The 27601-nt window shown below is 42.4% G+C and overlaps 2 protein-coding genes across 2 annotated transcripts; both read right to left on the bottom strand.

Moving 5' to 3' along the window:
- Nucleotides 1-3795: 3795 nt before the first annotated feature.
- Nucleotides 3796-15159, bottom strand: slx9 (SLX9 ribosome biogenesis factor). The gene is made up of 6 exons (XM_079263910.1): nucleotides 14932-15159; nucleotides 14706-14826; nucleotides 6891-6959; nucleotides 6020-6200; nucleotides 5489-5554; nucleotides 3796-4840 (listed from the first exon to the last, which is right to left on the bottom strand). Exons 1-6 carry the CDS (start codon nucleotides 15079-15081, stop codon nucleotides 4723-4725), a joined length of 705 nt encoding a protein of 234 aa, XP_079120036.1. The 5' UTR covers nucleotides 15082-15159; the 3' UTR covers nucleotides 3796-4722.
- Nucleotides 15160-18252: 3093 nt separating this feature from the next.
- Nucleotides 18253-23509, bottom strand: LOC306774077 (1-phosphatidylinositol 4,5-bisphosphate phosphodiesterase delta-4-like; the record flags this gene model as incomplete). Its single annotated transcript, XM_079264060.1, has 7 exons — nucleotides 18253-18344; nucleotides 18422-18571; nucleotides 20006-20138; nucleotides 20221-20399; nucleotides 22178-22334; nucleotides 23331-23413; nucleotides 23467-23509. The coding sequence occupies 7 exons, from the start codon at nucleotides 23507-23509 to the stop codon at nucleotides 18253-18255; spliced, it is 837 nt and encodes a 278-aa protein (XP_079120186.1).
- Nucleotides 23510-27601: the final 4092 nt, after the last annotated feature.

The following is a 27601-nucleotide window of genomic DNA, read 5'->3' as shown; positions in this document are numbered from 1 at the left end:
GTGGAACGTGTTCAGAGAAGAGTGATCATGTTCAGAGTGGAACGTGTTCAGAGAAGAGCCATCATGTTCAGAGTGGAACGTGTTCAGAGAAGAGCCATCATGTTCAGAGTGGAACGTGTTCAGAGAAGAGCCATCATGTTCAGAGTGGAACGTGTTCAGAGAAGAGCCATCATGTTCAGAGTGGAACGTGTTCAGAGAAGAGCCATCATGTTCAGAGTGGAACGTGTTCAGAGAAGAGCCATCATGTTCACAGTGGAACGTGTTCAGAGAAGAGCCATCATGCCAATGAAACCTTAAAGTTAAAGAAAATCAATTTAGCTAAAATGTGTCGTGATGAACTAAAATAAATGGCAGCCAGAGTCTAAAAAGCCAAGAACATAAAAATGGTTAACAAATACAGAAGACCCACGGTGAAAATATTAAAATACAAATACCTCTTATACCTCTACCAGTATCCATCCATCCATCCATCCATCTTCTGCTGCTTATCCGGGGTCGGGTCGCGGGGGCAGCAGCCTAAGCAGGGAAGCCCAGACTTCCCTCTCCCCAGCCACATTTGCCAACTCTGCGGGGGGGATCCCGAGGCGTTCCCAGGCCAGCCGAGAGATGTAATCCCTCCAGCGTGTCCTGGGTCTACCCCGGGGTCTCCTCCCCGAGGGACGTGCCTGGAACACCTCACCAGGGAGGCGTCCAGGAGGCATCCTGACCAGATGCCCGAGCCACCTCAACTGGTTCCTCTCGATGCGAAGGAGCAGCGGCTCTACTCTGAGCCCCTCCCGGATGACTGAGCTCCTCACCCTATCTCTAAGGGAGAGCCCGGCCACCCTGCGGAGGAAACTCATTTCAGCCGCCTGTATACGAGATCTTGTTCTTTCGGTCACGACCCACAGCTCATGACCATAGGTGAGGGTAGGAACGTAGATCGACTGATAAATCGAGAGCTTCGCCTTCTGGCTCAGCTCCTTCTTCACCACGACAGACCGGCGCAGAGCCCGCATTACTGCAGACACCGCACCGATCCGTCTGTCGATCTCACGCTCCATCCTTCCCTCACTCGTGAACAAGACCCCGAGATATTTAAACTCCTCCACTTGAGGCAGGACCTGACTCCCGACCCGGAGAGGGCAATCCACCCTATTCCGGCTGAGGACCATGGTCTCAGATTTTGAGGTGCTGATTCTCATCCCAGCCGCTTCACACTCGGCCGCGAATCGCTCAAGCGAGAGCTGGAGATCACGACCAGACGAAGCCAACAGGACCACGTCATCTGCAAAAAGCAGGGACCCAATCCTGAGGCCACCAAGTCGGATCCCCTCAACCCCTCGGCTGCGCCTAGAAATTCTGTCCATATAAGTTATGAACAGAATCGGTGATAAAGGGCAGCCTTGGCGGAGTCCAACCCTCACCGGAAACGAATCCGACTTACTACCGACAATGCGGACCAAGCTCTGACACCTGTCGTACAGGGATCGGACAGCTCGTACAAGGGGGTCCGGTACCCCATACTCCCGGAGTACCCCCCACAGGAGCCCCCGGGGGACACGGTCGAATGCCTTCTCCAGGTCCACAAAGCACATGTAGACTGGTTGGGCAAACTCCCATGCCCCCTCCAGGACCCCAGAGAGGGTATAGAGCTGGTCCACTGTTCCGCGACCAGGACGAAAACCACACTGCTCCTCCTCAATCCGGGATTCGACTATCCGGCGGACCCTCCTCTCCAGGACCCCTGAATAGACCTTACCAGGGAGGCTGAGGAGTGTGATTCCCCTGTAATTGGAACACACCCTCTGGTCCCCCTTCTTAAAAAGGGGGACCACCACCCCAGTCTGCCAATCCAGCGGTACTGCCCCCGATGTCCACGCGATGCTGCAGAGGCGTGTCAGCCAGGACAGCCCCACAGCATCCAGAGCCTTAAGGAACTCCGGGCGGATCTCATCCACCCCCGGGGCCCTGCCGCCAAGGAGCTTTTTGACCACCTCAACGACTTCAGCCCCAGAGATAGGAGAGTCCACCCCTGAGTCCACCAGCTCTGCTCCCTCATGGGAAGCCGTGTTGGTAGGATTGAGGAGGTCTTCGAAGTATTCCCTCCACCGACTCACAACGTCCCGAGTTGAGGTCAGCAGCTCCCCATCTCCACTGTACACAGTATTGACGGAGCACTGCTTCCCCCTCCTGAGCCGCCGGATGGTGGACCAGAATCTCCTCGAAGCCGTCCGGAAGTCTTTCTCCATGGCCTCGCCGAACTCCTCCCATGCCCGAGTTTTTGCCTCGGCAACGGTCGAAGCCGCATGCCGCTTAGCCCGTCGGTACCCATCAGCTGCCTCCAGAGTCCCACAGGCCAAGAAGGCCCGATAGGACTACTTCTTCAGCTTGACAGCATCCCTCACTGCTGGTGTCCACCAACGAGTCCTGGGATTACCGCCACGACAGGCACCAACGACCTTGCAGCCACAGCTCCGGCTGGCTGCCTCAGCAATAGAGGCACGGAACACAGCCCATTCGGACTCAATGTCCCCCGCCTCACCCGGGACATGTTCGAAGCTCTGCTGAAGGTGGGAGTTGAAGCTCGCTCTGACAGGGGACTCAGCCAGACGTTCCCAGCAGACCCTCACAACACGTTTGGGCCTGCCAGCTCTGACCGGCTTCCTCCCCCACCATCTGAGCCAACTCACCACCAGGTGGTGATCAGTTGACAGCTCCGCCCCCCTCTTCACCCGAGTGTCCAAGGCATGTGGCCGCAGGTCCGACGATACGACTACAAAGTCGATCATTGAACTGCGGCCCAGGGAATCCTGATGCCAGGTGTACATATGGACACTCTTATGTTGGAACATGGTGTTCGTTATAGACAATCCATGACGAGCACAGAAGTCCAACAACAAAACACCATTTGGGTTCTACCAGTATCATGAGAATGAAAAGGCTGAGATTGTAAAAACAATGGTTTAAACCCCAAAACTTCTTCTCGCAGAGGAGCAAAAAGCACACACAGGATCCTGCAGTCGCACCTGCTGCCAGTCCCTCCTCCACTTTCTGTCCTCTCTGACTGGTCTGCAGCTTCTGCAGAACCCCAGTACCCCACTGCTACATCAGGAGCGCCAAGCAAGTCAGGATGAACTCTGGAAGCCAACTGGGGAGACTGAATTCAGTTTCAGCTACGATCCACATCAGCCTTGAGTCTTCTGCAGCCTGTAAGTCAGCAGGTTGTTAAAACAGCCGGCAAGGAGGTCTACATAAATCACTACAGAAGCAGCACCTCGTGGATCAGGTAGACTCCACCTGGTCTGCTCGCCCCTCTGCACCCAGGATAAAGAAGTCAGAACCTCCAGGCTGAAGACTTCAGGCCTAAAACAAACACTGCAAATAAAACACTATATTTTAACTTTGAAACTCAAACTTTGGCCCACCTTCTATAATCTCTGGGTCTTAGGAAGGAAGTAGCATCTTCTTTTCATGCATTGCTATGAAGGGTTGACAGATAAAAAGCATTTTTTTCCTCTTCAGTCTGTTTCCAGCTCATCCATCTTCCCATCAACAGACCAGCCTCCCTGCTCCATGAGATGTTCAAAGCTTTTTTTATCCCCTAATCTGTCTTAACTTCATACTGGACATGTCTGATGTGTCAATTTGTTTTCACGATGCTGTTAACGTTCTCCATCAAGCATGTGAGTCTTCAACAGAGCAGCTGCGTTTCTACAGAGAATGAATTACACACACACACAGGTGGACTCTCTCAGCTGCTTGTTCTGGTTTTTATTACAGTACAGAATGGACCAGTACAAATGCATGTCATGCTTTTCAGATATTATCTCCTGGTCAGACATAAAGACAAGCATAGATCCATCTTCAGTCTCTCAGAGGATGGAGGGAGGTTACAGCATCCATCTCACCTCGGATGCTGCATCAGTACGCCTGTCAATCTCCCCTCAGCCCGATGCAGGAGACCTTCAGCTGCTTCAGCTTCTCCCTCTGAGGCGGGAAGGTATTCCCAACCCAGACAAATCCCAGAGTAAACCAAGCCAACATGGTAAGAGCAGACACATGAAACAAACTGTCTGCAGAGCTCAAGTCTTCCTGTGGGAACAGGAACCACCAGTGAGGCTGACTGGGTGGATGAATGTGAACTTTGTGCTGATCTCCAGCCGTGAAGACCTGTCTGGTCGTGGAGAAGCAGCAGCTTCACCTCCACAGCCGACACTCGGAGCTCTGATGACTTTTTAATTCGACACTGCAGCTTCCCGCCTGATCCATTATTAATGAACGCTAATGGCCCACATGGAGCACGGGACCTTCTATTGATTAGGCTTGTCTTACTTCTGATCTAATCATAGCACTTCAAGACCGCAGCAGGGAGGGGGTGAAAATGATAAAAACGAAGGTGTGAAAGCAGAGTAGATTAAATCTTACATGATGTCCCTGCAGCAGCTGGGATGGAAACGGACCAGTTTAACCACGTTAATACATCTCTGATGTTAATAAAGCCAGTTGTGATGTTTACTGGTGTGGTTCAGTCTGGTTTTCGTGACCTAAACTGGTTTCTGTCGAGTCCTCCAGAGGCATCGTGCTGATCTTATCATGATCCCAAAACCAGAGGAAGCTGATGCATGTTTGCTGATGTCTGAACTGAGGAGCAGATGTCTGCGAACCGCTCGAGCTTCCTGCGTCATGACGATGAGGAGTCCTCATCTCCACCCGCGATGGTGCCTCGGCTCTTTGTTGACTTTACTGCTCTTCCTCCTGCCTCATTCTCTTCCTCAGCTGCTCTCCGATATCAGCCAGAGGGTTTTCTTTGGAGGAGATGGTCTTCACCGCCTCGCTGAAACGGCTGCTCTCGGTTTCCCTGGAAGACAAGCGAACACGGTGAAGATGAGGAGGAGCGGGCCGAAGAGGAGGAAGAGAAGAAGAAGAAACAGGAGCAGAATATTAAAGGTGCATTCACAGCAGGAAAGTCAACTTCCTGGCGACATGTTTAGTAACGTAGTTTCTGTTTATACGGCGGCATTGACAATTACTGAAGCAGACGCAGAGACGCACAATGAAGAAGAAAAGTCGTTCTTCTAGAGACCGGTTTCGTAATTTATGCGTATGCTGGTAACTAAGAGCGGGTCAGAAGAGCTTATCTGCATTGTAGTCTCCTTCCTGTACTTGTAGTCTCTGCAGTTGTAGGCGGACCAAGTACACTTCTCTGATCTGGATCAGGTTGTTTTGCGGCTTTACAATACCTGAAACGAAGTGGAGTCTCCGAGCAAACAGACTAGAATACGAATAAAAAAGGCTGCTGTGAATGCACCACAGGAAAAGACAAGCAGGAGCAGAATGACAGGAATAAACAAAAGAAGCAGTAGAAGAAGTAGGAGAAGAAGAAAAAGGCAGAAGGACAAAACCAGAAGAAGAAAAAGAGGCAGAAGATTAAAGAAAAGAATCATAAAAGAGCAAAAAATATGAAGACAATGAAGAAGAACCAGGAGCTGATGATGATGATGCTTACAAGAGTTTTCGTTTCTGGGTCTGTTTCATCTGACTGAAGTCGGTTGGTTCTGGTCTCTTCACAGGCCTGGCAGGAAAAAGGTGGAGAAACTTTAACAGTCTGAGATCTGGTGTCAAGACCAGATGGATCAGATGGATCAACTGGACCAGTTAGATCAGCTGGACCAGATGGATCAGGTGGACCAGATGGATCAGCAGAACCAGAAGGTTCAGCCTGACCAGATGGATCAACTGGACCAGATGGATCAGCTGAACCAGAAGGACCAAATGGATCAGAGGAACCAGATGGATCAGGGAATAGGTGGATGTGGGAAACTGCAGTTCTGGACCAGATGAGAACTTTACAGACCTGCTGGTTTTCTGCCTGCAACGTATGAAGTTTGCTTCCTGAAACTAAATCGATGGTTCTGGATGCAGTTCTGTTGTTCAGAACACACGAGTGGTTCTGGTTTAGGTTCACTCAAAAGAGAGACCTCTGGACCAGCATCGTCATGGCGATGGCTGATGTCTGGGTCGTCTCCTTGGTACTTACGTGTTGCTTTTCCTGCTCCTGCAGCGAGTTGACCGGCCCGCCGCTGCTGCTGGTGGGGCGACGAGCTGGCAGAGCTCCGGCAAGGCGTCGGCCAGCGGCCGCATGTCCCCCACCACCGGAGTGGTCCGTCTCCGGGCCTCCGCTAACTGCTGCTCTTTAGCCTGTTTAATGGAGCTGATCTCTGAGCAGAAAAAGCCACAGAACAAACTCAGTCTGGACCATGTGATGAATCTCCAACATCGTCATCCTTTTCTTTACATGCTGTCCCTGAACTCACCACCAACCGTAATTATCATCACCAGAGTCTGAACCTTCTGCACATGAAAAAAACCAAGCTGTCTTCCTAATTTCCCTATAATTCCTGGATCTGTCCTTCATGGAGCCGGTCTTGGGTTTCAGCGGGACTCAGCAGCAGCCATTAGCACCTAATTATGAGGCTTGTGTTTCTGAGGAATTGATTGGCTCAGCACAAAGCTCCAGTTACAGGCCTCATGTCAATTATTAGAGATGATGAGGGTGGTGCCAAGAAACAAGCTGTTTACTCTGAAAATATGGGGCCAGGAAGTGACTTTTCATACAAAACAAGATCCACAGGTAACGGGAAGATGGTCTTACAGACTCGGGTATAATTTAGCTACATTCGAGCTGATTAATATTCTTCAGGTTAACTTTCCACTTAAAACTTGGCTGATCATCATAAATGAGTTTAATTACTGATTTATTTCTTCCAAACAGCAGAAACACAGATAAACATGCCAGGAGGAAAGTTTACATAATAAATTAAACAAGCAGCTTGTGCCAGATATGAAACGATGCTACAGAACTGTGGTGGTTAACTCTGTATGAGCTGGAAGTGTTCATCAAAACTCACTGCTAAGCCACCGCTCCCTCCTCTCCTTCATCTTATCTTTCTTTGACTTGATTTTCTTCTCTTCAGGCCCTGTGGGGAAAATAAAAACAAGTTTCTCTCAACCTGATGTACAGTTGATAAAATAAATGATAATCCCTACTAAAATTCCAGTTTCTCTGATGTTAAAAAATAAGCAACATGAAAAATGAATCTTTTAAAATCAAGTTTTCCCAGCTGCAACATGACCTATAACCTGTACAACTGAAAAATATTAACATCACATTTGGGGAAAAAGTGTTTAAAAAAAAAAAAAAAAGAAAAGAAAGAAAAAAAAAGACCTGGCTGTAGACGTGTGAACACCCTCAATCTAATACTTTGTTGAAGCTGTTTAAAATCAACTTGACCTTTGTAATAAAGCCTCAGTTCCAGCTGGAGAAAAGCAAGCCCACTGCATGATACTGCCACCACCATGCTTCACCATGGTGGCTTGTAGGGATGAGAAATCAAATAGTAAAAAATCGAATATCTGGATTTTTTTGTCTCACAATTTTAAAATGGATTTTTTTTTTGTCAAAAAAAATTTCTATTTTTTGTTAAAAAGAAAAGATTTTTTTCTCTAAATAAATAAAAATTATAAATTATACTTTTTTTTTTTCATTTTTATTGAGCTTTTTACTTGTATTCTTGGGCATTATAGCATCAGAATGATGGTCTGGCTGCTGTGTTGGTTTTTCCTCATTGAAATCAAGAAAAATGAAGAGCAAAAATAGTTTTTTGTTTTCAGTCTACAAAAATCAGCCAAAAAAATCGTAATCGTATTAAATCGAGACAAAAGCATATCAGCCCTAGTGGCTTGTCTTTTTTTTTTTCTTGTATTTTCTGTGATACAATGTTTTTTTCTTTTCTAATTTCTTCAGGCTTTAAGTTACATAACACATGGAAAAATATAGGAAGTAATTTTTCTGTGGTTTCATTTCAACCTTTAAAAATAAACCTTAATGCCAGGAAATTAAAAAAGTGCCACTTTGCTCACTTCTCCACTCCTTCCTCTGAAGCAATCTTTGGCTGTTTTTACTACAATGTCAATGGAAAGCTCAGCATCTCAGCTTCCAGGATCCATTGGCAACATGTCCATAGTGTGAATATTTTAGGAATTACGGTGATTTGAACTACATCCATTTTTGTAGCTGGTGGTGTGGTTGGATTTAAAGGAATGTGAACATTTTGTATGTCCACTGTCGGGCCAAGATGTCACAATTGCTTGTTTTCACAATTAATTACGATATTAAACAGCAAAATAAATTAGTTGTGAGTTTCCCTTCAATATTGTCCCGTTCTATATAGAATTATGTCTGAACCAGACAAATCCGATTTGATTACACAACATCCATTGCTTTGTTTTCATTCCTGTAAGTCTGGGACCATCAATCCTGGTCCTCGAGGGCCGGCGTCCTGCAGGCTTTCCAAGTAATCAGCCAGTAACATAACAATCGTGATTATTTGACATTTCTACTGTCTTCCACCGTCTCCTGAAATGCTCTGGTTGACCCCTGACAGACTTTGAAGCTCCATTGACACATTGTATGGAATATGATTGACTCTTCCTTCTTATCTCTATGGTGACAGGAAGAGACAACACTACTCTGTGGTACTGTTGGACCAGGTACCAGCCAGTCCTCAGTCTAAACTAAGACCGATTTCTCCACCAAGACGATGAAGAACACAAACACAGAGGGAGGAACCATCATGAATCCTGAATCCTTCATGGTCACATCCACCTGCTTTTTGGCTGTTTTACCATCTTACTCGTCTGTCATGAGTCAAGCTGAAGTGCTCTAAGAGGGTCTCCGGTTTCCAGGATCTGAGAAGCAGCCAGATCTCCCACAGCTGCTGGATCCTGGGTGGGTAATCTTCAGATTATCTGCCACAACATGAGTGTTTCTGCTGCTGTTTGCAGTTGGGGGACAGATAAAGATAAGACATCTCCTGCTGACTACAACTGTGAGCAGAGGTGGAGGAATCTGATCTGCTAGGAGCAGCTGGTGGAGAAGGGGGGCGGTGGGGGTCTGTTGTGTTTGTAGAGGGGCTGCTCCACTCCCATGGGTGGCATCGTCTTTCCACCGATAGATGAAATAGATAGCTGTGATTACGACTGGCTGGAGATGACACACTCCGCCTCTGCCTCCACTTCCACCCAGACTGAACATCCTGCTCCACCTCCTCATACTGATGTGTTTGTCAGATGGTTTTCATCTATTAAGATGCTGATTCTTGTTCTGATTCATCTCAGCTCAGCCATATTGTTATTGTTTCTGGCTCAAACAGCATGTGTTTGGTTTTCTTTAAGGAACCAGAAGAGTGGTTCTGGTCGGCCGTTTGACAGTGCTGATCCAGAACATTTTCCTCTCACTATAATCAATGAAACAAACAATGAAAAGCAGAACCATCAGTTATCAGGCCCTCTGTGTTCACCAAAGAAAAATTACAGGAGAAATACGGTAGGTTGTTTTTAAAGCCCTAAATCATATACACTTCGTTTTAATCCTGTAACCTTACATCCAGTCAAAATGGTGCTCACACTGCCCCCTTCTGTTAATCTGCAAATTGCAACTCTCAAATGTGTAGCGTTAATTTATATACTAGTATACTTCAAACAACACTTCAAACAAATGGTTCAAGCAATGTTTCAAAGGCTTCAAATAATGATACGGATACTTCAAAAACAAAAGCTTCAAACAACGTTTCAAACAAATGCTTCAAATGCCTGAGATGCTTCGAACACCATTACAGACATTTTAAACAAAGCTTCAAATAATGTTTCAAACAAACGCTCCAAATGCTCCGAACCATGTTCCAAACAACACTTCAAACAAATGCTTCATAGGCTTCAAAAAACGTTCCAGACAGTTCTAAAACAAAAGCTTCAACAAAGCTTCAATGTTTCAAACAAAGCTTCAAACAATGTTTCAAATGCTTCAAATACTTCGAACAATGTTTCAAACCACACTTAAAAAATGCTTCAAAGGCTTCAAACAATGTTCCAGACACTTCAAAAACAAAGCTTCAAAGAATGTTTTAAACAAAGCTTCAGACGACACTTCAAATAAATGCTTTGAATAACATTTCACACAGTTTGAGCAAAACCCTCCCAATAACGCTGACAACAAAGCAAAATACAAGAGGCAGCCATGATCAGGGTTAAACAATTAAGAGTGTGAAAACAGTGTGATTAGTTTTCATATTACACCTGATCCTGGTTTTACACCTGCAGTTTCTCAGCGACCATTCACACAGTCTAATTCCTGTCACCTTCCTTGTGCCACAGTGACTTCAACTAGAATTTGAAACCAAAAATAATTTGGTTAGCTCTGATACCTTTATTAGCATCAGTAATACTGGCCAATCGTATCAGGATTGGTAATCATTTCTGTCCTAACCTCATGTGGTACCATGGAAACGGAGTCATAATTCTTTTCTTCCTGCTTAACGTCACCAAACGGACACATTTAGGCAGTCTGGTGTGACGATTGCGACAAGAAGACCAGCTCCTCTCATCTGTAAGTCAAATTTAAAGATTTGTTTTCATTAAAATATAAATTCTCTGACTTGAGTTTATTCACTCAGTAATTTAAAAACAGAGGCATTCAACTTGGTCCATCAAAGTCCGCAACCTGCAGGTTTTCCATGTATTCCTGCTTCAACGCACCTGACAGCCTTTCAAGTTCTGTCCAATGACTCATTTATTTGAGTCAACTGTGTTGGAGCAGAGATACATAGAAAATATGCTGGATTGATGACCTTTTGGACTGAACTGAACAGCCATGTTTTAAAAGGTCTGTGCAATTGTGGCTTTATGTGATAAGTTCATATTTTATAGCTTAGCCTCTGCTAGGCCACTGACAGAAAGCAGCAACAAAGTCTATATAAGCATAATTTTTAAAAATAGAAATCTAATAGACCTCTAAAATAATAGGAACTGACTTTTTACTGTATATCGCCAGATACCTAAACCCCAGGCATCAACACCTGTATCATGATGTTGAACATCTCCAGTTTTAACATCATGTGACCGCTGTACTCATCTGTGACGTCACGCCTTCAGTCCTCATCACGGACTAATATTCCACAAATGACGGAAATAATAAAGTCCAACTTTAAGTGAATAGAGACTGTTTTACTGAGGGAAGTTGCTTCTAAATATCCATAAAGTTCCGATCTAAGATAAGATGTTGATGCTTATAAAACCTAAAAAGAATATTTGATGTATTCTAAGCCATAATAAAACTCAGAAACTGGATTATTACTGGACTGAAGTGAACTGGATTGTGTCTGTAAAAGGACAGTTGGGTGAATTGTTGTGAATTGTCTCTATACTGTATAAATAAAGCTGAATTTAAAAAGAAAGAACATCTCAATTATAAACTAATACATATCTCATATAAAACTACCTTTACTTCACCTCAGATGTCCATATGCAAGTGAACGCATCACATAATGTGTTCTCCGTCTACCGTCAGGACCATAAATTGTAGAAACAAACGTGTGTGTTTATGTAAATGAAGCGGGATATGTTACGGCTGCCTGCCAATCCACCCAATTATTTTATATTGTATTCAAATCCCTGTGTGCCGTCGCCACCTGAAGATTGACTCCACTCACCACGCCCCTCTTCCCTGCCTGCTGATTGGACAATTGCCCAGCCTATCAACAACGCTGCAGCTACACTGGAGGGAGATTTAAACCGGCTGCAGCTGTGGACTCACTGGCAACTGTTTGGCTCAGACAGTCTGCCCTTAGTTTGCAATCTGTGGGGTTTGAGCGTGTGCTTTTGTTGTTGGTGGTAATTTGACTAGATTTTGTTTGGTTAGCAGTTTTTGTTGCTGTGCTTAAAAACTGCTTGGTTTTTAGTGATTCTTCCAGCAGTGTTAAAACTGGTTGGTTTTGTGTTCTGTTTATTTTCTTGCTACGTAGTTTCTTTTCATAGCTAAAGTAAAGCCCTTTTGGCTCCTCTTTCTGTTGCATTTATAAATAGTATTTTGTTAAAGTCGACTGTGTTGGGCTAATAAGTATTTTGGTGTGTAGTACTTTTGCCTTTAAGCATAGCTATTGGAGCTGCTTCATTTTCTGTTTGCTTTAGTTCAGCAGACCAGTTTCTGTTGAACACATTGTGCGCCTTGTTTTCTTTTCTTTTTTTTGTACTGGATGGTTTTTGTTTTGTAGCTGCCCTTTCTTTATGCAGCTACACTTAGCCCAACACTTGTAATATTACCACCTCTTTGTGTCCATCTCCACTTGTAACAATAAATTCTCAGAAATTCACCTGTTAACAGCTGTCCGCAGTTCTCATTTGTTACGCCTCACATCCCCTTGCAGAGTTGGGACGTAACAGGATATAAGACCAAATTGGTCGCTGGATGATGTTTAATGGAGACCGGATTTAATGATTCACCCCAGTTCCAGGTCTGACAGGAGTATCTGGTCTTACAGCGAGCCTCGTACGAAGATGGACCAACATCAAGTCCAAACTAGTGATGTCATAATGACATCATTTCCTAATTAAAAGCAGGATTAAATGCAGTGATTTGCTAGCTGTGAAAATTCGGCAGTATGAAGCAGCTCAGCAGATCAATGTAACGGAACAACATCGATGTGATGCTGCGAGTGTGAAACACCACAGTGAAGGTACCTGCTCAGTAACTGGGTTAACCCTTCAAACTCCAAGCTATTTCTTGCCATGTTTGGTCCGTTTGTCCATTTCAAAATGTTAAACTTAAGCCGAACTCTTTTAATTCCAAACAAGACAAGATATCTTCAGGACAACCTCAGTTGTCAGATTATGGCAGAAAATTATGTAAAATGAATATATCAACAGATATTGCAGCTTAAAGTGCAACCAAAACAAGTTTGTAGAAATAACACAGATATAGAGAGACTAAACCTTTTCCTATCTGCATGTCATTCTCAAGTCTGGAGCAAAAACTACCAGGAGGTCCTGATTGGGTTCTGGGGTGGTACTGATGCACCACCTGGTGGTCTGATGAAGTATCTCCTGCAACCAGGTTCCTGCTGATGTTCTGGCAGCAGGAACAGAGGTTTGTGTGGACTAGGGCTGGACGATTAATCGGATTTTAATCTCAATTACAATCTGGGTTTTCAACAATCATAAAAATTAAAGGGTGTGATTATTTTTCTCTCTGCAGTTTCCTCTCCTGCTGTCTTCAGCTGCTAATCGAGCGTCTCTGGCGTTGCAGCGCTGTGCTGTAAACTCCTCCCACAGCCGCTTTGCTTTCATTCAGACACTGCTGCCAACTTGGAGACTTTCTCGCTAAATCTGGAGACTTTTTTTGTTAAAAGCGACAAATCTAGCAGCTTTTACTGGAGTTATTAGAGACTTTTCTGGTGTTTTGGCGACTGACTTGAAGGCACATATTGTTCTGCAGTTACTGTAAGGAAGGAGCAGCGGGAGCCTCTCCCGTCCTAAAGCACTCCCAGGCGGCCAGTCTCAGTCGGCTCCGGCTGCAGGTCCATGTAGAATAACTGCAGTAGGTTGTGGAAGTTCACCTAAACATAGTTTATACCATTGTCAGTGACACCTGGCTGCATTATTTTCCTATACATAGTTCGGCCAGTTAAATGCTGTAATATCCCTCCGTTACGGGGCGTTACCATAGCAACGCGTTAATCAGCTGGTTCAGATCAGCCGTCTTTTAACAGGTGAATGAGAGAAACGCGCTGCAGCCTGACAGCGGTTGTTTGGTATAAAACGTACATCCAGGCCAACATAAAATAGTTCTTATATAAGCGGTAAAAGCGGATTAAACAACTTGGAACCGTCCATTAGACGGTTATAATGCACGACACGGAGTCTAGAACACCACGACGCGCAGTGTTGTTTAAAAATACTGGATGATTGTTAAATAATCGAGATCTTAATTTCAGTCAAAATAATCATGACTATCATTTTTGTCATAATCCAGCAGGTTTAGGGTGGACTCATCAGATCAGAACCACGGCCTGGAACCTCAGACACATCACAGATAAATCTGCAGTCTTTAATCCAAATCACAGGATCAGCAGAGGTTCCAGTCTCTGGTGGTCCAGGTGGCCAGTCTCTGGTGGTCCGGTCTCTGGAGGTCCAGGTGCTCTGGTCTCTGGTGTTCCGGTCACTGGTGGTCCAGCCTCTGGTAGTCCAGTCTCTGGTGGTCCAGGTGGTCCGGTCTCTGGTGGTCCTGTCTCTGGTGGTCCGGGCTCTGGTGGACCAGTCTCTGGTAGTTCAGTCTCTGGTATTTCAGTCTCTGGTGGTCCTGGTGGTCCGGTCTTTGGTGGTTTCAGTCTCTGGTGGTCCAGGTGGTCCGGTCCCTGGTGGTCCGGTCTCTGGTGGTCCGGTCTCTGGTGGTCCGGTCTCTGGTGGTCCGGTCTCTGGTGGTCCAGGTGGTCCGGTCTCTGGTGGTCCAGTCTCTGGTGGTTCAGGTGGTCCGGTCTCTGGTGGTCCAGTCTCTGGTGGTTCAGTCTCTGGTGGTTCAGTCTCTGGTGGTCCGGTCTCTGGTGGTTCAGGTGGTCCAGTCTCTGGTGGTCCACAGAATGACTTTGGCAAATATTAGAGTTGTCTACTATTATCAGCCGATATCGGTAAGAAAATGCAGTTTTGGAAATTATTGGTATCAGTTTTTACTTTTTCTAAAACTGCAACTTTTACACAGTATGCACCAGACCGCCCCGGTCCAGAGGACCATTTCCGGGCCTTTTACAGAACTTTCCACTGGATCTTCATGAGCAGATGCTTCAGAACCGGACTAAACCCTGAATCCAGGACAGAGTCTAGTCAGACTGACTCACCTTTCTTCACAGGTACGGGGGCATCTGGAGGTTCTTCAAACTTCAGGGTCTGAACCAGAACCTCTGGAGAGATGTTGGTACCGGCAAAGATCCCGGACGGGAAGGGGGTGTGGGTCTGGACCTGGAAGTTCACAGATGGTGAAGTCAGCTGATGTTTCTCGACCTGACAGTGGATTTTCTGTTCCTGGTCACCCTGGTCAGTTTATGTAACACACCTGTGTCCTACCTGTGTGCTGATGGGGGTCGTGCTGCTTTCCCCAGGTAGGGGGGTTCCTGTCAGCCCCCCTGCAGACAGCTGGACCTCAGCGGGGTTCCGGCCCAACTTCACCGCCTCCTGGTGGAGCTTCTGCCGGACATGTTTAATCTTTCCGACCATATTTCACGTCTGAAAGACAACTTGGGATCTGATACTTCTGTTTTGTGTCGGCAGCGCGTGTTTGTTATGCCACATCTGCCATGCTACCGGAAAGGCTTCTTCTTCGTGGTTGTTAAACGGTGAAAAGGTTCATTACCGCCCCCAACTGGTGCGGTGGACTGGTGTTGTGTCGAAACCGCCCAAACTTTTAGCAACACAGTACCCTTTGTAAAATATTTTTTCAGCCAAGTACCCCCACCACTGCAAAGTACTTTTGGTTAAGAAAGAAACATGAAAAAAGCACTTGATCATTTCTGTTTGGTTTTTTAAACTTTAATCATCTCTACTACCTTCAACCAGGACCATATGCGTTGTTATGGCAACAGTGACTGATGGATATGATTTGGCTCGTAACGTGTGGGGTTCAATTCATGTCTGAATGTGGGATTTTGAGATAAATAAAATGGTGTAAGTCAATATGTAAATTCAGTTTACGAATGTACACTTACATTTATTAAAATAAATTAAATGTTTACATAATTTTATTTTATTTAAGGATGTTTTAAAGAAAATATAAAAAGATACATGTTTTCAAAAAATTTCACATACCCACTGGAATGCCTTGAAATACCCCCAGGGGTACGCGTACCCCCATTTGAGAAACAGTGCCATAGACTGTATATGAAAGATAGACGAAGCCTTCCCTGGTAAAAAGTGAAGCCTATGCGGAAGTGCATAAAACTGCAGTTCCCCCTTCATCCACTACAGCCTGGTTTACAGCCTGGTTCAAAAATCCATTTTAGGTTTATAGGTCAGGTTTACCTTCATGACAACTGTGGGGGGAGTGAATTTTTTTCTAACTCGCCTGTTTAAAAGTAATTTAATCTTGAAATTTGGCATTTTTAGGGGCCTGTCGTTTTGATTGACAGGTACCCAATATCCCGCTTCAAGTAAGAAGAATGTAGATTTTTAGCCGGTTAACAACGTGACTTAGCTTTAGCCTGATTACCTCCGTTAGCTGGTTATCTCCTGTTATCTCCAGGTTAGCTCGGTTAGCTCTTAGCTACAGGCAGCTTGGAGTTCGCTAGATGTCAATCATCCACCATGACGCTCACAGCCTCCCTCTCAGCTCCACCTCTTTGCCCATATTTGTTTTTTCTGGGCGAGACGACACATATGCCCCTGCCAAGATGGCGATGGTAGGAACCGCCCACTGAGCTTCAATTCAGCTCTTCAGAAAATTACGGGCGACGTCATGGAGGCTCCGCCCATCTCTTAATATAGAGTCTATGGTCGAAACCAGTTCACCCAATCAAGATTACTTCCCTCCTCCAGCTCCTTTCCATAGCCCCGTCCTGTCTACGAGGGAAAGAAGCACGAGGGCTTTCTTCATCTTTATTTTCTTAACAAACTTTGTCGCATATGGAAACAAACACAGAAAACCTTTAAAATGGTAAAGGTTTTCTGTTTGATGTGAGCATGTATGCCTAATATTAAAAAGAGTAGAGTTTTTATTCACTATTTGCTACCCTTTTAATGAATACTAATATAATTAAAACTTTTTCATTAAATAACAACATAACTTTACAAACATACTTAAAATTAAAACATATTCTAAAGCGTTTAGAAAGTATTTTTCCGCATCTGAAAGCAATTCACTTCCATAATTAAGAAAACTATTTATTGAAGATGTTTGCTTATTTAACTGAATATTCTACATACAGAAAGCAAAAGAGGACAAAAGTTACAATATGGAAATAATAACAAGCAACTCATTTGACTGGGTGAAAATCTTTTATTAACTGGTTGCTGTGAATGAATATGAGGTTTCTCTACAAAAAACAAACACTGCAGTGTGTTATAATGTACAGTAAATGTACGAATTTGTCTGTATACAAAAATAGAAATGTGAAAACACATTTACACAAACCACAGACGACACAGGACTGCTTAGAACTGATAGTTTCTGTCTGATTCTCAGACTAAAACTGAGGTAAATCAATCTGACACCATCTCTTCAGGTCACACAAGGAGGTGTGTGTCACCGTGTCTCCTGACCTCCTTCCACAGTGTGATGGTATAAAATCACATCTCTGATAACTGAGACCTGACTAAGCTTCATAAAATAAAAACCTCCCCTCTGCTGCAGATGTTTGCTGCTGCTCAAACCTAAGGAAGAAAATCATCCAATACATCATTTTCTTGAGGGTAAATTACTGTTTTATCTGAGATCAGGATTAATCCATCTGCAGCCTCTCTGAAACGGACAAAATTATGCACGAAAGATATGCAAACAAAGGATGCTAATAAACCTTTCCTAGAAGCGGTTATACACAAACATATATGGACTCCTAGACAACCATCTGAAAGATTTAAAAATATAAATTAATAAATTACTCAATAATCAACTTGATCTTATTGATGCAAATTTGTTTTTAAAAAAAAAGTTTTTTCTTTCTTTAAAAAGAAAAACAAATCTTCTGGGTGCAAACTCTTCCGCCACACTTTAAACTGGGATGAGTGGACCAAAACCAGAGACCAGACCCAGTACAGGCACAACATATCTGATAAAATGATATTTAACTGCAGTTCTGCATCAGTTCAGCTGACTGCTGTAGATCCTACAGGAATAATAATGTTAAATATCATCAAATCTGTCATAAACAATCTGAATTGTTTTGAAAAATGATGTGAAATTAACATAAAAGTTAAAATTACCTGGAAACAAGGAGCCCTGCTCTCAGATAAAGTAAGAAGAAATAAACCACTCAGAGAGACAAACACTCTAATTCCAGCTTCCTCTTAAGCTCGTTTTACTCCTTTTACCAGAAAAAAACAGTTGATCTGAGCTGAAATTCCCTCCTAACATTGTTAATCTGGTCTGAGGAATGCAGACGGAGAGCTGCTTTAACAGAAAATACTGATCCTGACTGAAACACATGGTGGCACGTTTCCTCAACAGCACAATATTTCAGAAGAAACACATCAGAAACCAGAATAAATAATAATAATCACCATCAGGATTCACTAAACAGAGGAAGGAATACACAGAGGATACTTACGCTCTGCAGGACCACTAACATTTGGCGACGTGTTTATTCACATCAAGTAAAAATGACCAGAATAATAAATACTTTTTTCAGAGCTAAAACTATTCATCATGACTCAGCAGGTCAAGCGGTTGGAGAAGTTTTATTCCAGGTCTGTGATCCTGACATGAACAAACAGGGATGCGGGAGGAATGCTCGTTCCGTCTCTGGATAAAAGGTGAATGTGACGATAACCTGAGAACATAAAAAACCATGACGAAAGATTCAGAAATCAGGAACCAGCTTGGTTCTGTGAGCCGTCTCAGACCTACCTTGCTGCATGCAGCTCAGAGGGAGGGTGTACTGCCCCACAAAGTCATTCTTCGATGTCTTGTCGTAGTCCTCAACCACAAATCGTACCATGGCCAGCTCAGGGGTGTGGATGGTGAATCGCAGCGTGTCATACCACACGGGGTTAAATCCTGCAAGGAGATCAAAACTGGTTTCTCAGAGGAGTTTAGACCAGATCTAAAAGCCTGTTTTAACCTCAAAAACAAAAGTTCTAATGACAACAAACAGTATAGATCATATTTCTTCTATTTGGTATGCAAATAGCACCTCTGCAGGCAGGAGGAGCATCCAGACGGTCATCAACACGTGCAAAAGAAGAAAAGCACCCTGAGAGTGTAAACCTCCACCAAGCGGTTCATTTCAACCCATATAGTGATTTCCAGCCTGTTTTCTAGTCAAGCGGCAACATCTGGCGGTTAAAGGTGAAGTCTATGTGAAAGTGCCAAAAGTTGCAGTTCAGCCCTCATCCACTAGGGGGCTCCAAAACAGAGCGAATCTCCATAGAGTCAAACATTAAAAACTGTGGGAAGTTAATTTCTTTTCAATATATATTTAACTTATTTGTTTGTAACCATCTAAAAATGTGCAATAATTGGGGGTGTGTAGTTTGGATTGACAGTTACCAGATATCCAGCTGCAAGGCGGCCGAGCGTAGCCCAGCAATAGATTTAGCCGGCTAACAATGTCTCTTGGATTTAGCCCGCCTATCTCCATTAGTTGGTTAGCTCCTATTAGTTCCAGTTTAGCTCTGTTAGCTCTTAGCTACAGGCGGGTTAGAGTTTGATAGTCATCAATCATCCACCCTCCATGCTTACGGCCACCCTATCAGCTTTACCTCTTTGTCCACTTGGATGCTGCCAAGATGGCAATGGTGGGAAACACCCAATGAGCTTCACTTCAGCTATTTTAGGAACCAATAGATGACATAATGCAAGCTCCAGCCATCTTTTGTATACAGTCGTTTGTTCAAACGGTAGTTTATCTCCTTGCAACCTTCACACTAACGGTTCGGGGAGAGCCAAACATTACTCAAATGAAGAAGTCAGCGATCACAAAATGATGCATTTCTGTCCAACATGACCAACATGTCCAACATTTCCCATGAGTCTTGGCAATGAAAAACATGTTTTTACCATTTTTAATTGACATAAAAAATGTAAATTAGATTAGATTTAGATTAATTTAATTTATTTAGAAAATGAAGAGAAAACAAGTTTTTTTCTACTGTTTAATTAGGTATCCATTAAGTTATACTATAAAATAAAGCAAAAGGTCTCGGAAATAATCATTTTATTAAGTGTTCATGTTTAAACCTGAGTTTAAAGTGTATGAAATATGGGAAACTAAACGAGCAGCGTACTGACCAATGTTGGGGTCTGGGTGTTTTTTCTCCCATCCTATTCATGAAGGACGAGGGACGGGGTACACCCTGGACAGGTCACCAGTCCATATTGTATTGTATATTCTCAATAATGTATGTTCTTACTGTGGATTCTCACCTCCCAGGACAGAGAAATGCTGATGAAAAATGGTTTATTCTACAAGCTACACACTGATTCCCCTACCGTTGTTCTCAATGTATCTGGTCTCCTGCTTGGCCTGATCCATGGGAACTCCATGGATCTCCACTCTGACCAGAGGATCCACGATAGATCCCTCCTTGATGTTGACTTTGGGCAGCTGCTGACCACTGATCACCTTCATCACATGCAGTAAACACACTGTCATTCAGTGATTCAGAACAAAATGTAATTCCTGTGTTCTGTGTCTGACGTTCTACCTGGATGGTGAGGACAATGGGCTGGTAATTGTCCCTTTTCTGAGGCATCTCCGGGTCAAACCTTTTTTCTGTCTCTCTCATGAAACTGGGCTTCAGGACGTAGCCACAGCCGCCGTTCTGAGAGAAGAGCCCATCGTTCAAATCCATCCCCTCACCAGCTGTCTGGAAGTTCAGCGCAACTGAGCGGAGGAAGAAAGAGTTTAGATTCAGATCATGCTGCACCTAAACTCCTTGTGAGAAGAAGACTATGATTAAATGTCATTGCAGGTTATTCTCAGTCCCTTCCTGCTGTAAGAATCTCATGCAGGGTTTCTCTAAACCATCAATCATGTGAAGGGCTGTTTCTGAGAGCACAGACACATGGAGAGAACCTCATAAAGTTCTGGATAAACGAAAACCTTGTTTGTTGGAAGAAACCAAGACTGCGTCCGAATGTCAACGCTATTCCATAGCTCCTCATTTACTCCACATGGCTACACTATATAGCAGACTATCATTTTGTTGGCGATTCGGACACAAAGCTGCTTATTTTCTTCTCTATGCAGATCATGTGACTACTGGCTGTCACCACAGCAACCACCACGTGTCGTTCCAAATCCAATCCAAACTCGTGTGAAAAAATTCTATTGCATTTTATTCTTCATTTGTTGCATATTTATTCAGTAAATCAGGATATAAAATAAATGATTAAAAGTTTTTTTTCTTAACCTCCTTTATGTTTATGTTACCACTTTGAGCCTTTGGGCTCCTGCCCGCAATGCATTTTGGTCTATATTGACCCATCTAGTGACAATCGTTGCTCACTACTTTGTACCCCAGATGCATTGTGGGTCATTTTGAGTTCACGTTTTTTCTCTCTGGACATTTGGACACCCCTAGAAAATGATGTGACAAATATAAAGGGCAATATGTAGGGAATAGGGTGGACGTTTGGACACAGTCAAACAGTTACCTTTCAATCAAGACAGCTACTTACTCATTTTCTATTCTATTCTATTCTATTCTATTCTATTCTATTCTATTCTATTCTATTCTATTCTATTCTATCCTAAATGTCTTACAGAAGCTGTTTGAAGGTTGTGATCAGCAGTTATATTAAGCAAACTGTAATATGTTCAGACAGAGGCTTCTTCAGCTCCTCTGCAATCGGAAAATATTAGCAAGATGTCATTCTATTCTATTCTATTCTATTCTATTCTATTCTATTCTATTCTATTCTATTCTATTAAAAACTGTCTTATAGAAGTTGTTTGAAGGTTTTGATCAGCAGTTATATTAAGGAAACTAATATGTTCAGACAGAGGCTTCTTCAGCTCCTCTGCAATAGGAAAACAATGGCAGGAGGTTATTCTATTCTATTCTATTCTATTCTATTCTATGAAAATGTTGGCCTATCGAAGTTGTTTGAAGGTTGCGATCATCAATTATATTAAGCAAACTGTAATATGTTCAGACAGAGGCTTCTTCAGCTCTTCTGCAATAGGAAAAAGTCATTCTATTCTATTCTATTCTACTCTATTCTATTCTATTCTATTGTTTTCTTATAGAAGTTGTTTGAAGGTTGCGATCAGCAGCTATATTAAGCAAACTGTAATATGTTCAGACAGAGGCTTCTTCAGCTCCTCTGCAATCGGAAAATATTAGCAAGATGTCATTCTATTCTATTCTATTCTATTCTATTCTATTCTGTTTTATGGACTGAAGAAACATTTCATAGTCACCCATTTGGCACCCGGCGTTCCACAATTCCTGAGGGTTGAAGTTGGAAGAGTCTGTTCGGAAGCCAGTGGGATAAACTCTGGTCAGGTGCCGTGAGTTATGGTGTACAAACTCTGCTCCTAAAATCGAGGTGATGCACCAGAAGTAAACTTAAAGGGAACGCACATTAGAATAAAAAGCAAACATCAGCTGCAGACATGAACAAAGTTCTCACAGAGAAGATGATGAGTTCACTGACCGGCATCTCGCAGGTGCTTTCGGGCTTTAGACTCAGTAAAAGAGGCCACTTCATAAAACTTGTAGTGTAAGCGAGAGTGTTTGAAGCTCCTAAAGTGAACGCTTTTGCAGTAAACCACACAGTCTGACAGCTCCTTGGACAGACGCTGTTTTGACTTCTGTTGAAATAAAGAAAAGAGAGAATTCAAACACCTTTATTTAAAATATATTTTATACCAATAAACAACATTTTACATGTTGAAAATGAGACATTTTATAATTTCATGGAAATTATAAGCTGATGCATGTGAATCTGATGCAGCAACACATCTGTAAATAGTTGAAACAGGCACAACAAAAGGTTGGGAAAGTAACTGGAGGAGCATTTGACAACTAATTAGGTTTAACGACAACAAGTCAGTAACTTGACTGGGTGTAAAAGGAGCATTTCAGAGAAGAAGAGTCCCCCTGATGGAAAGATGGACATTGGTTTATCAGTCTGAGACAAAATGAGTCTAAAAACTGTGGAATAGTTTCAGAAAAATATTCCTCATTGTAAAATCTTAACTATAAAGATCAGATTATCTACTGTGTACAATATGATCAAAAGATTCAAAGAATCCGAAGGAATCTCTGTGCGCCCGGGACAAGGTTAAAGGTCAAAATGAACCAGTAGAAAACATCTTTAAGATCATGAAAGGAGAAATCCTGCAACCAAGGTCCAGACAGTAGAGCAGCTAGAATCCTGCACCAGACCAGAATGGGACAACTTTAATGTCCTTAAACTCGAGTCTCCTCACTTCCCAGACAGATGTTCCAGGAAAAGGGAAAGCTACACAATGCTAAACATCACTATGGAACTACTCTATTCTGTTTTCTTTTATCAGCCCTTCATTCATAGGAAGACCAGACGCTTTAACCTCATTGGGTCACTTTCACGCTCAGATCTTGTGATGCTCAGTGAGTTCAGCCATCGGCTCACTTTTAATTCAGCCTCTAACACATGATAGGGTGAACCCTTCAGATGAAAACAATCCTCCTGCTGCGCACATCGAAACCTTCAGACAATCCCCTCGTAAACTGTGTAAGGGATACTCCAGCACCATGCCAAGCTACAGCTGCGCTGCCAAGCTAGCTTCCATGACAGTTTAGAGGTGTGGTCGGCCCAGCGGCACCCCTGCATGCCCGCCTGCACATGAAAAGCGATATCCGAGCTTCAGCCAGCTGCCGAGGGCTCCACCGCACCGCCTCCACCTGTCTGCCAGACACTCAGACACTTAAACCGTCAGGCAGAGCTGCTGCTGGCCTCACCTCCGATCACCGTGTTGACAGGAGTCCCAGGGTGGCGTTTCATGCTTCTCAGATGCTTATCAATAAACATGACTCGAAGCACTCATGACTCCTTTACACACTTAGTTTGCTGCAGCACACACACACACACACACACACACACACACACACACACACACACACACACTTGGCTCTGAACAGATCACTGAACTGAACTGTAACTCCAAACTTTCGGCTTCAGTCAGATCAGCTGCTACGAGCTGGAAAACACCCCCACGACCAGCACATCATCATGTGACAACATGACTCAGCTCAGCTGGCTCATGTTGAACACCATTAAACCGCAGACGTCAGAATACCAGTTTAACATCTCCACATTGAAAATCCCACCAATCAATGCAGAGAACATACACGCACTGGTAGTATGTAATACATGCAAAATGGTAGCAATGTATTTATACACTAAGTTTTAGTTTATTTTAATCCAGGTTGTCCAAATAAAACATAATAAAACCAAAAACTTATTAAGTCAGTTGCAGCTTTAAGCGATTTTTCAGTAGAAAACTGCATTTTTGCATCTATCATCCTAATTTTAAATGTGTCTGGTTAGACCTCTTCAAATTTGACCTTTTTCATCAAACATATACAAACTGATATTATTCCCACTCTCCAAGGTCTAAATAAACTAAATATATAATTTACTTTGATCTTGGACCTTGACTATGCCTGCCTCATGAGCCATGTAGTTTTATTTTTGACGTTTTTCAAAAACAAAGCAAAATTTGGGACAATTTTCAGAGCTACAGCATCAGCCTCTGGGAAGCTACAATGAAAACAAGTATGTTTAATGTCCCGAATTTTTATATATATACATATATATATATACATATATATATATATATATATATATATATATATATATATATATATATATATATATATATATATATATATATATATATGTGTGTGTGTGTGTGTGTGTGTGTGTGTGTGTGTTTCAGTAATTCAGAATAGGAGATTTTTTTTTTTTAAATGATCTTATTAATTACACAAAAACAGAAGATAAATTCTTTTAGCAGAATTATTAATCTTAAAATTAAACTTAATCAAGTCCGACAAAGAATAAAATGATGTTTTTCTGTAAAATTATTTAATAATTTAGAAATATCATTAGAAAATGTTAAATTAGCTCATTGTTTAGAAAACACAAAAATGAATAAATTTTAGTAAATTTAAAAAAAAAAAACAAAAACAAATAACTTTTAAATAAAATTTAATTCATTAGAAAAACTGAGCTTTGTTTTTTCAAGAGACTACTAAACGTCTCCGTAGTTTGCTGTGATTAACGGGAACCACATGAGATTTTATTTCCAGCCCTGTTTAGAGACTTGACACTCACACAGCTGATTAGGACTGCAGTCAGAGTATTGTGTTTCCCCTTTAAGAGGAGGATGGACAACCTTCACCTTGACAGACTTAGCCTGGTTTGGCCCTGCTTGGCATTGCAGTTTAAGAAAGGACAAATACAGCTGTTACATAATCATAGAAACGCTGCATCAACTTCTAATAATAAAGTAACTCTTTAGTGACTTAAACTTGTTATTTCTTATGAAGAATCCATGTTAAACCATTTGATGACTCTTTCTTATCTGTCTTTGTCCTTCTTTCTCTCTGATCCCCGACTGAAGTGGATCCTCTTAACACCCAGTCTGCTCCCAACCTTTCAACCCTTTCCATTTTTCATGAAGCTTGACAGAGCTTTATGCAACTGTTTTCTACTGGATCACAAAACTAACAAAACTTACATCCAATTCTGGCAACAGTCCCAAAAGAACGTAATTTTTTCGTAAAGGTGGGAAACATTAATGAAAGATTAAGGCGCGTCATGCTGGAAAAAAAACTGCAGGAAAAGACTTTGTGTTACTTAAACTTAACTATAACCAGAGGTGGAGATTCCTGGTCCAGAAAGTAAAAGTCCTATCCGGCAGCTGTTCCAACCAGCCACCAAACCAGCTGAAAGACAACAGACATGTACACTTACATTTATTAAAATAAATTAAATGTTTACATAATTTTATTTTATTTAAGGATGATTTAAAGAAAATATAAAAAGATACATGTTTTCAAAAAATTTCACATACCCACTGGAATGCCTTGAAATACCCCCAGGGGTACGCGTACCCCCATTTGAGAAACAGTGCCATAGACTGTATATGAAAGATAGACGAAGCCTTCCCTGGTAAAAAGTGAAGCCTATGCGGAAGTGCATAAAACTGCAGTTCCCCCTTCATCCACTACAGCCTGGTTTACAGCCTGGTTCAAAAATCCATTTTAGGTTTATAGGTCAGGTTTACCTTCATGACAACTGTGGGGGGAGTGAATTTTTTTCTAACTCGCCTGTTTAAAAGTAATTTAATCTTGAAATTTGGCATTTTTAGGGGCCTGTCGTTTTGATTGACAGGTACCCAATATCCCGCTTCAAGTAAGAAGAATGTAGATTTTTAGCCGGTTAACAACGTGACTTAGCTTTAGCCTGATTACCTCCGTTAGCTGGTTATCTCCTGTTATCTCCAGGTTAGCTCGGTTAGCTCTTAGCTACAGGCAGCTTGGAGTTCGCTAGATGTCAATCATCCACCATGACGCTCACAGCCTCCCTCTCAGCTCCACCTCTTTGCCCATATTTGTTTTTTCTGGGCGAGACGACACATATGCCCCTGCCAAGATGGCGATGGTAGGAACCGCCCACTGAGCTTCAATTCAGCTCTTCAGAAAATTACGGGCGACGTCATGGAGGCTCCGCCCATCTCTTAATATAGAGTCTATGGTCGAAACCAGTTCACCCAATCAAGATTACTTCCCTCCTCCAGCTCCTTTCCATAGCCCCGTCCTGTCTACGAGGGAAAGAAGCACGAGGGCTTTCTTCATCTTTATTTTCTTAACAAACTTTGTCGCATATGGAAACAAACACAGAAAACCTTTAAAATGGTAAAGGTTTTCTGTTTGATGTGAGCATGTATGCCTAATATTAAAAAGAGTAGAGTTTTTATTCACTATTTGCTACCCTTTTAATGAATACTAATATAATTAAAACTTTTTTATTAAATAACAACATAACTTTACAAACATACTTAAAATTAAAACATATTCTAAAGCGTTTAGAAAGTATTTTTCCGCATCTGAAAGCAATTCACTTCCATAATTAAGAAAACTATTTATTGAAGATGTTTGCTTATTTAACTGAATATTCTACATACAGAAAGCAAAAGAGGACAAAAGTTACAATATGGAAATAATAACAAGCAACTCATTTGACTGGGTGAAAATCTTTTATTAACTGGTTGCTGTGAATGAATATGAGGTTTCTCTACAAAAAACAAACACTGCAGTGTGTTATAATGTACAGTAAATGTACGAATTTGTCTGTATACAAAAATAGAAATGTGAAAACACATTTACACAAACCACAGACGACACAGGACTGCTTAGAACTGATAGTTTCTGTCTGATTCTCAGACTAAAACTGAGGTAAATCAATCTGACACCATCTCTTCAGGTCACACAAGGAGGTGTGTGTCACCGTGTCTCCTGACCTCCTTCCACAGTGTGATGGTATAAAATCACATCTCTGATAACTGAGACCTGACTAAGCTTCATAAAATAAAAACCTCCCCTCTGCTGCAGATGTTTGCTGCTGCTCAAACCTAAGGAAGAAAATCATCCAATACATCATTTTCTTGAGGGTAAATTACTGTTTTATCTGAGATCAGGATTAATCCATCTGCAGGCTCTCTGAAACGGACAAAATTATGCACGAAAGATATGCAAACAAAGGATGCTAATAAACCTTTCCTAGAAGCGGTTATACACAAACATATATGGACTCCTAGACAACCATCTGAAAGATTTAAAAATATAAATTAATAAATTACTCAATAATCAACTTGATCTTATTGATGCAAATTTGTTTTTAAAAAAAAGTTTTTTCTTTCTTTAAAAGAAAAACAAATCTTCTGGGTGCAAACTCTTCCGCCACACTTTAAACTGGGATGAATGGACCAAAACCAGAGACCAGTACAGGCACAACATATCTGATAAAATGATATTTAACTGCAGTTCTGCATCAGTTCAGCTGACTGCTGTAGATCCTACAGGAATA

The sequence above is a fragment of the Telmatherina bonti genome (assembly GCF_933228915.1).
Source record: "Telmatherina bonti genome assembly, chromosome: 24".
Lineage (NCBI taxonomy): Eukaryota > Metazoa > Chordata > Actinopteri > Atheriniformes > Telmatherinidae > Telmatherina > Telmatherina bonti.
This window is presented reverse-complemented; position numbering and strand designations above follow the sequence as displayed.

Excerpts from the sequence above, each read along its gene's own strand:
- slx9 (XM_079263910.1), bottom strand. The coding sequence starts at position 15,081 with ATGGTCGGAAAGATTAAACATGTCCGGCAGAAGCTCCACCAGGAGGCG. Across the intron at positions 6,960-14,705 it reads CCCCGTACCTGTGAAGAAAG|GGCCTGAAGAGAAGAAAATC; the intron begins GTGAGTCAGTCT and ends TTTTCCCCACAG. Across the intron at positions 4,841-5,488 it reads ACCCAGAAACGAAAACTCTT|GGAAACCGAGAGCAGCCGTT; the intron begins GTAAGCATCATC and ends CTTGTCTTCCAG.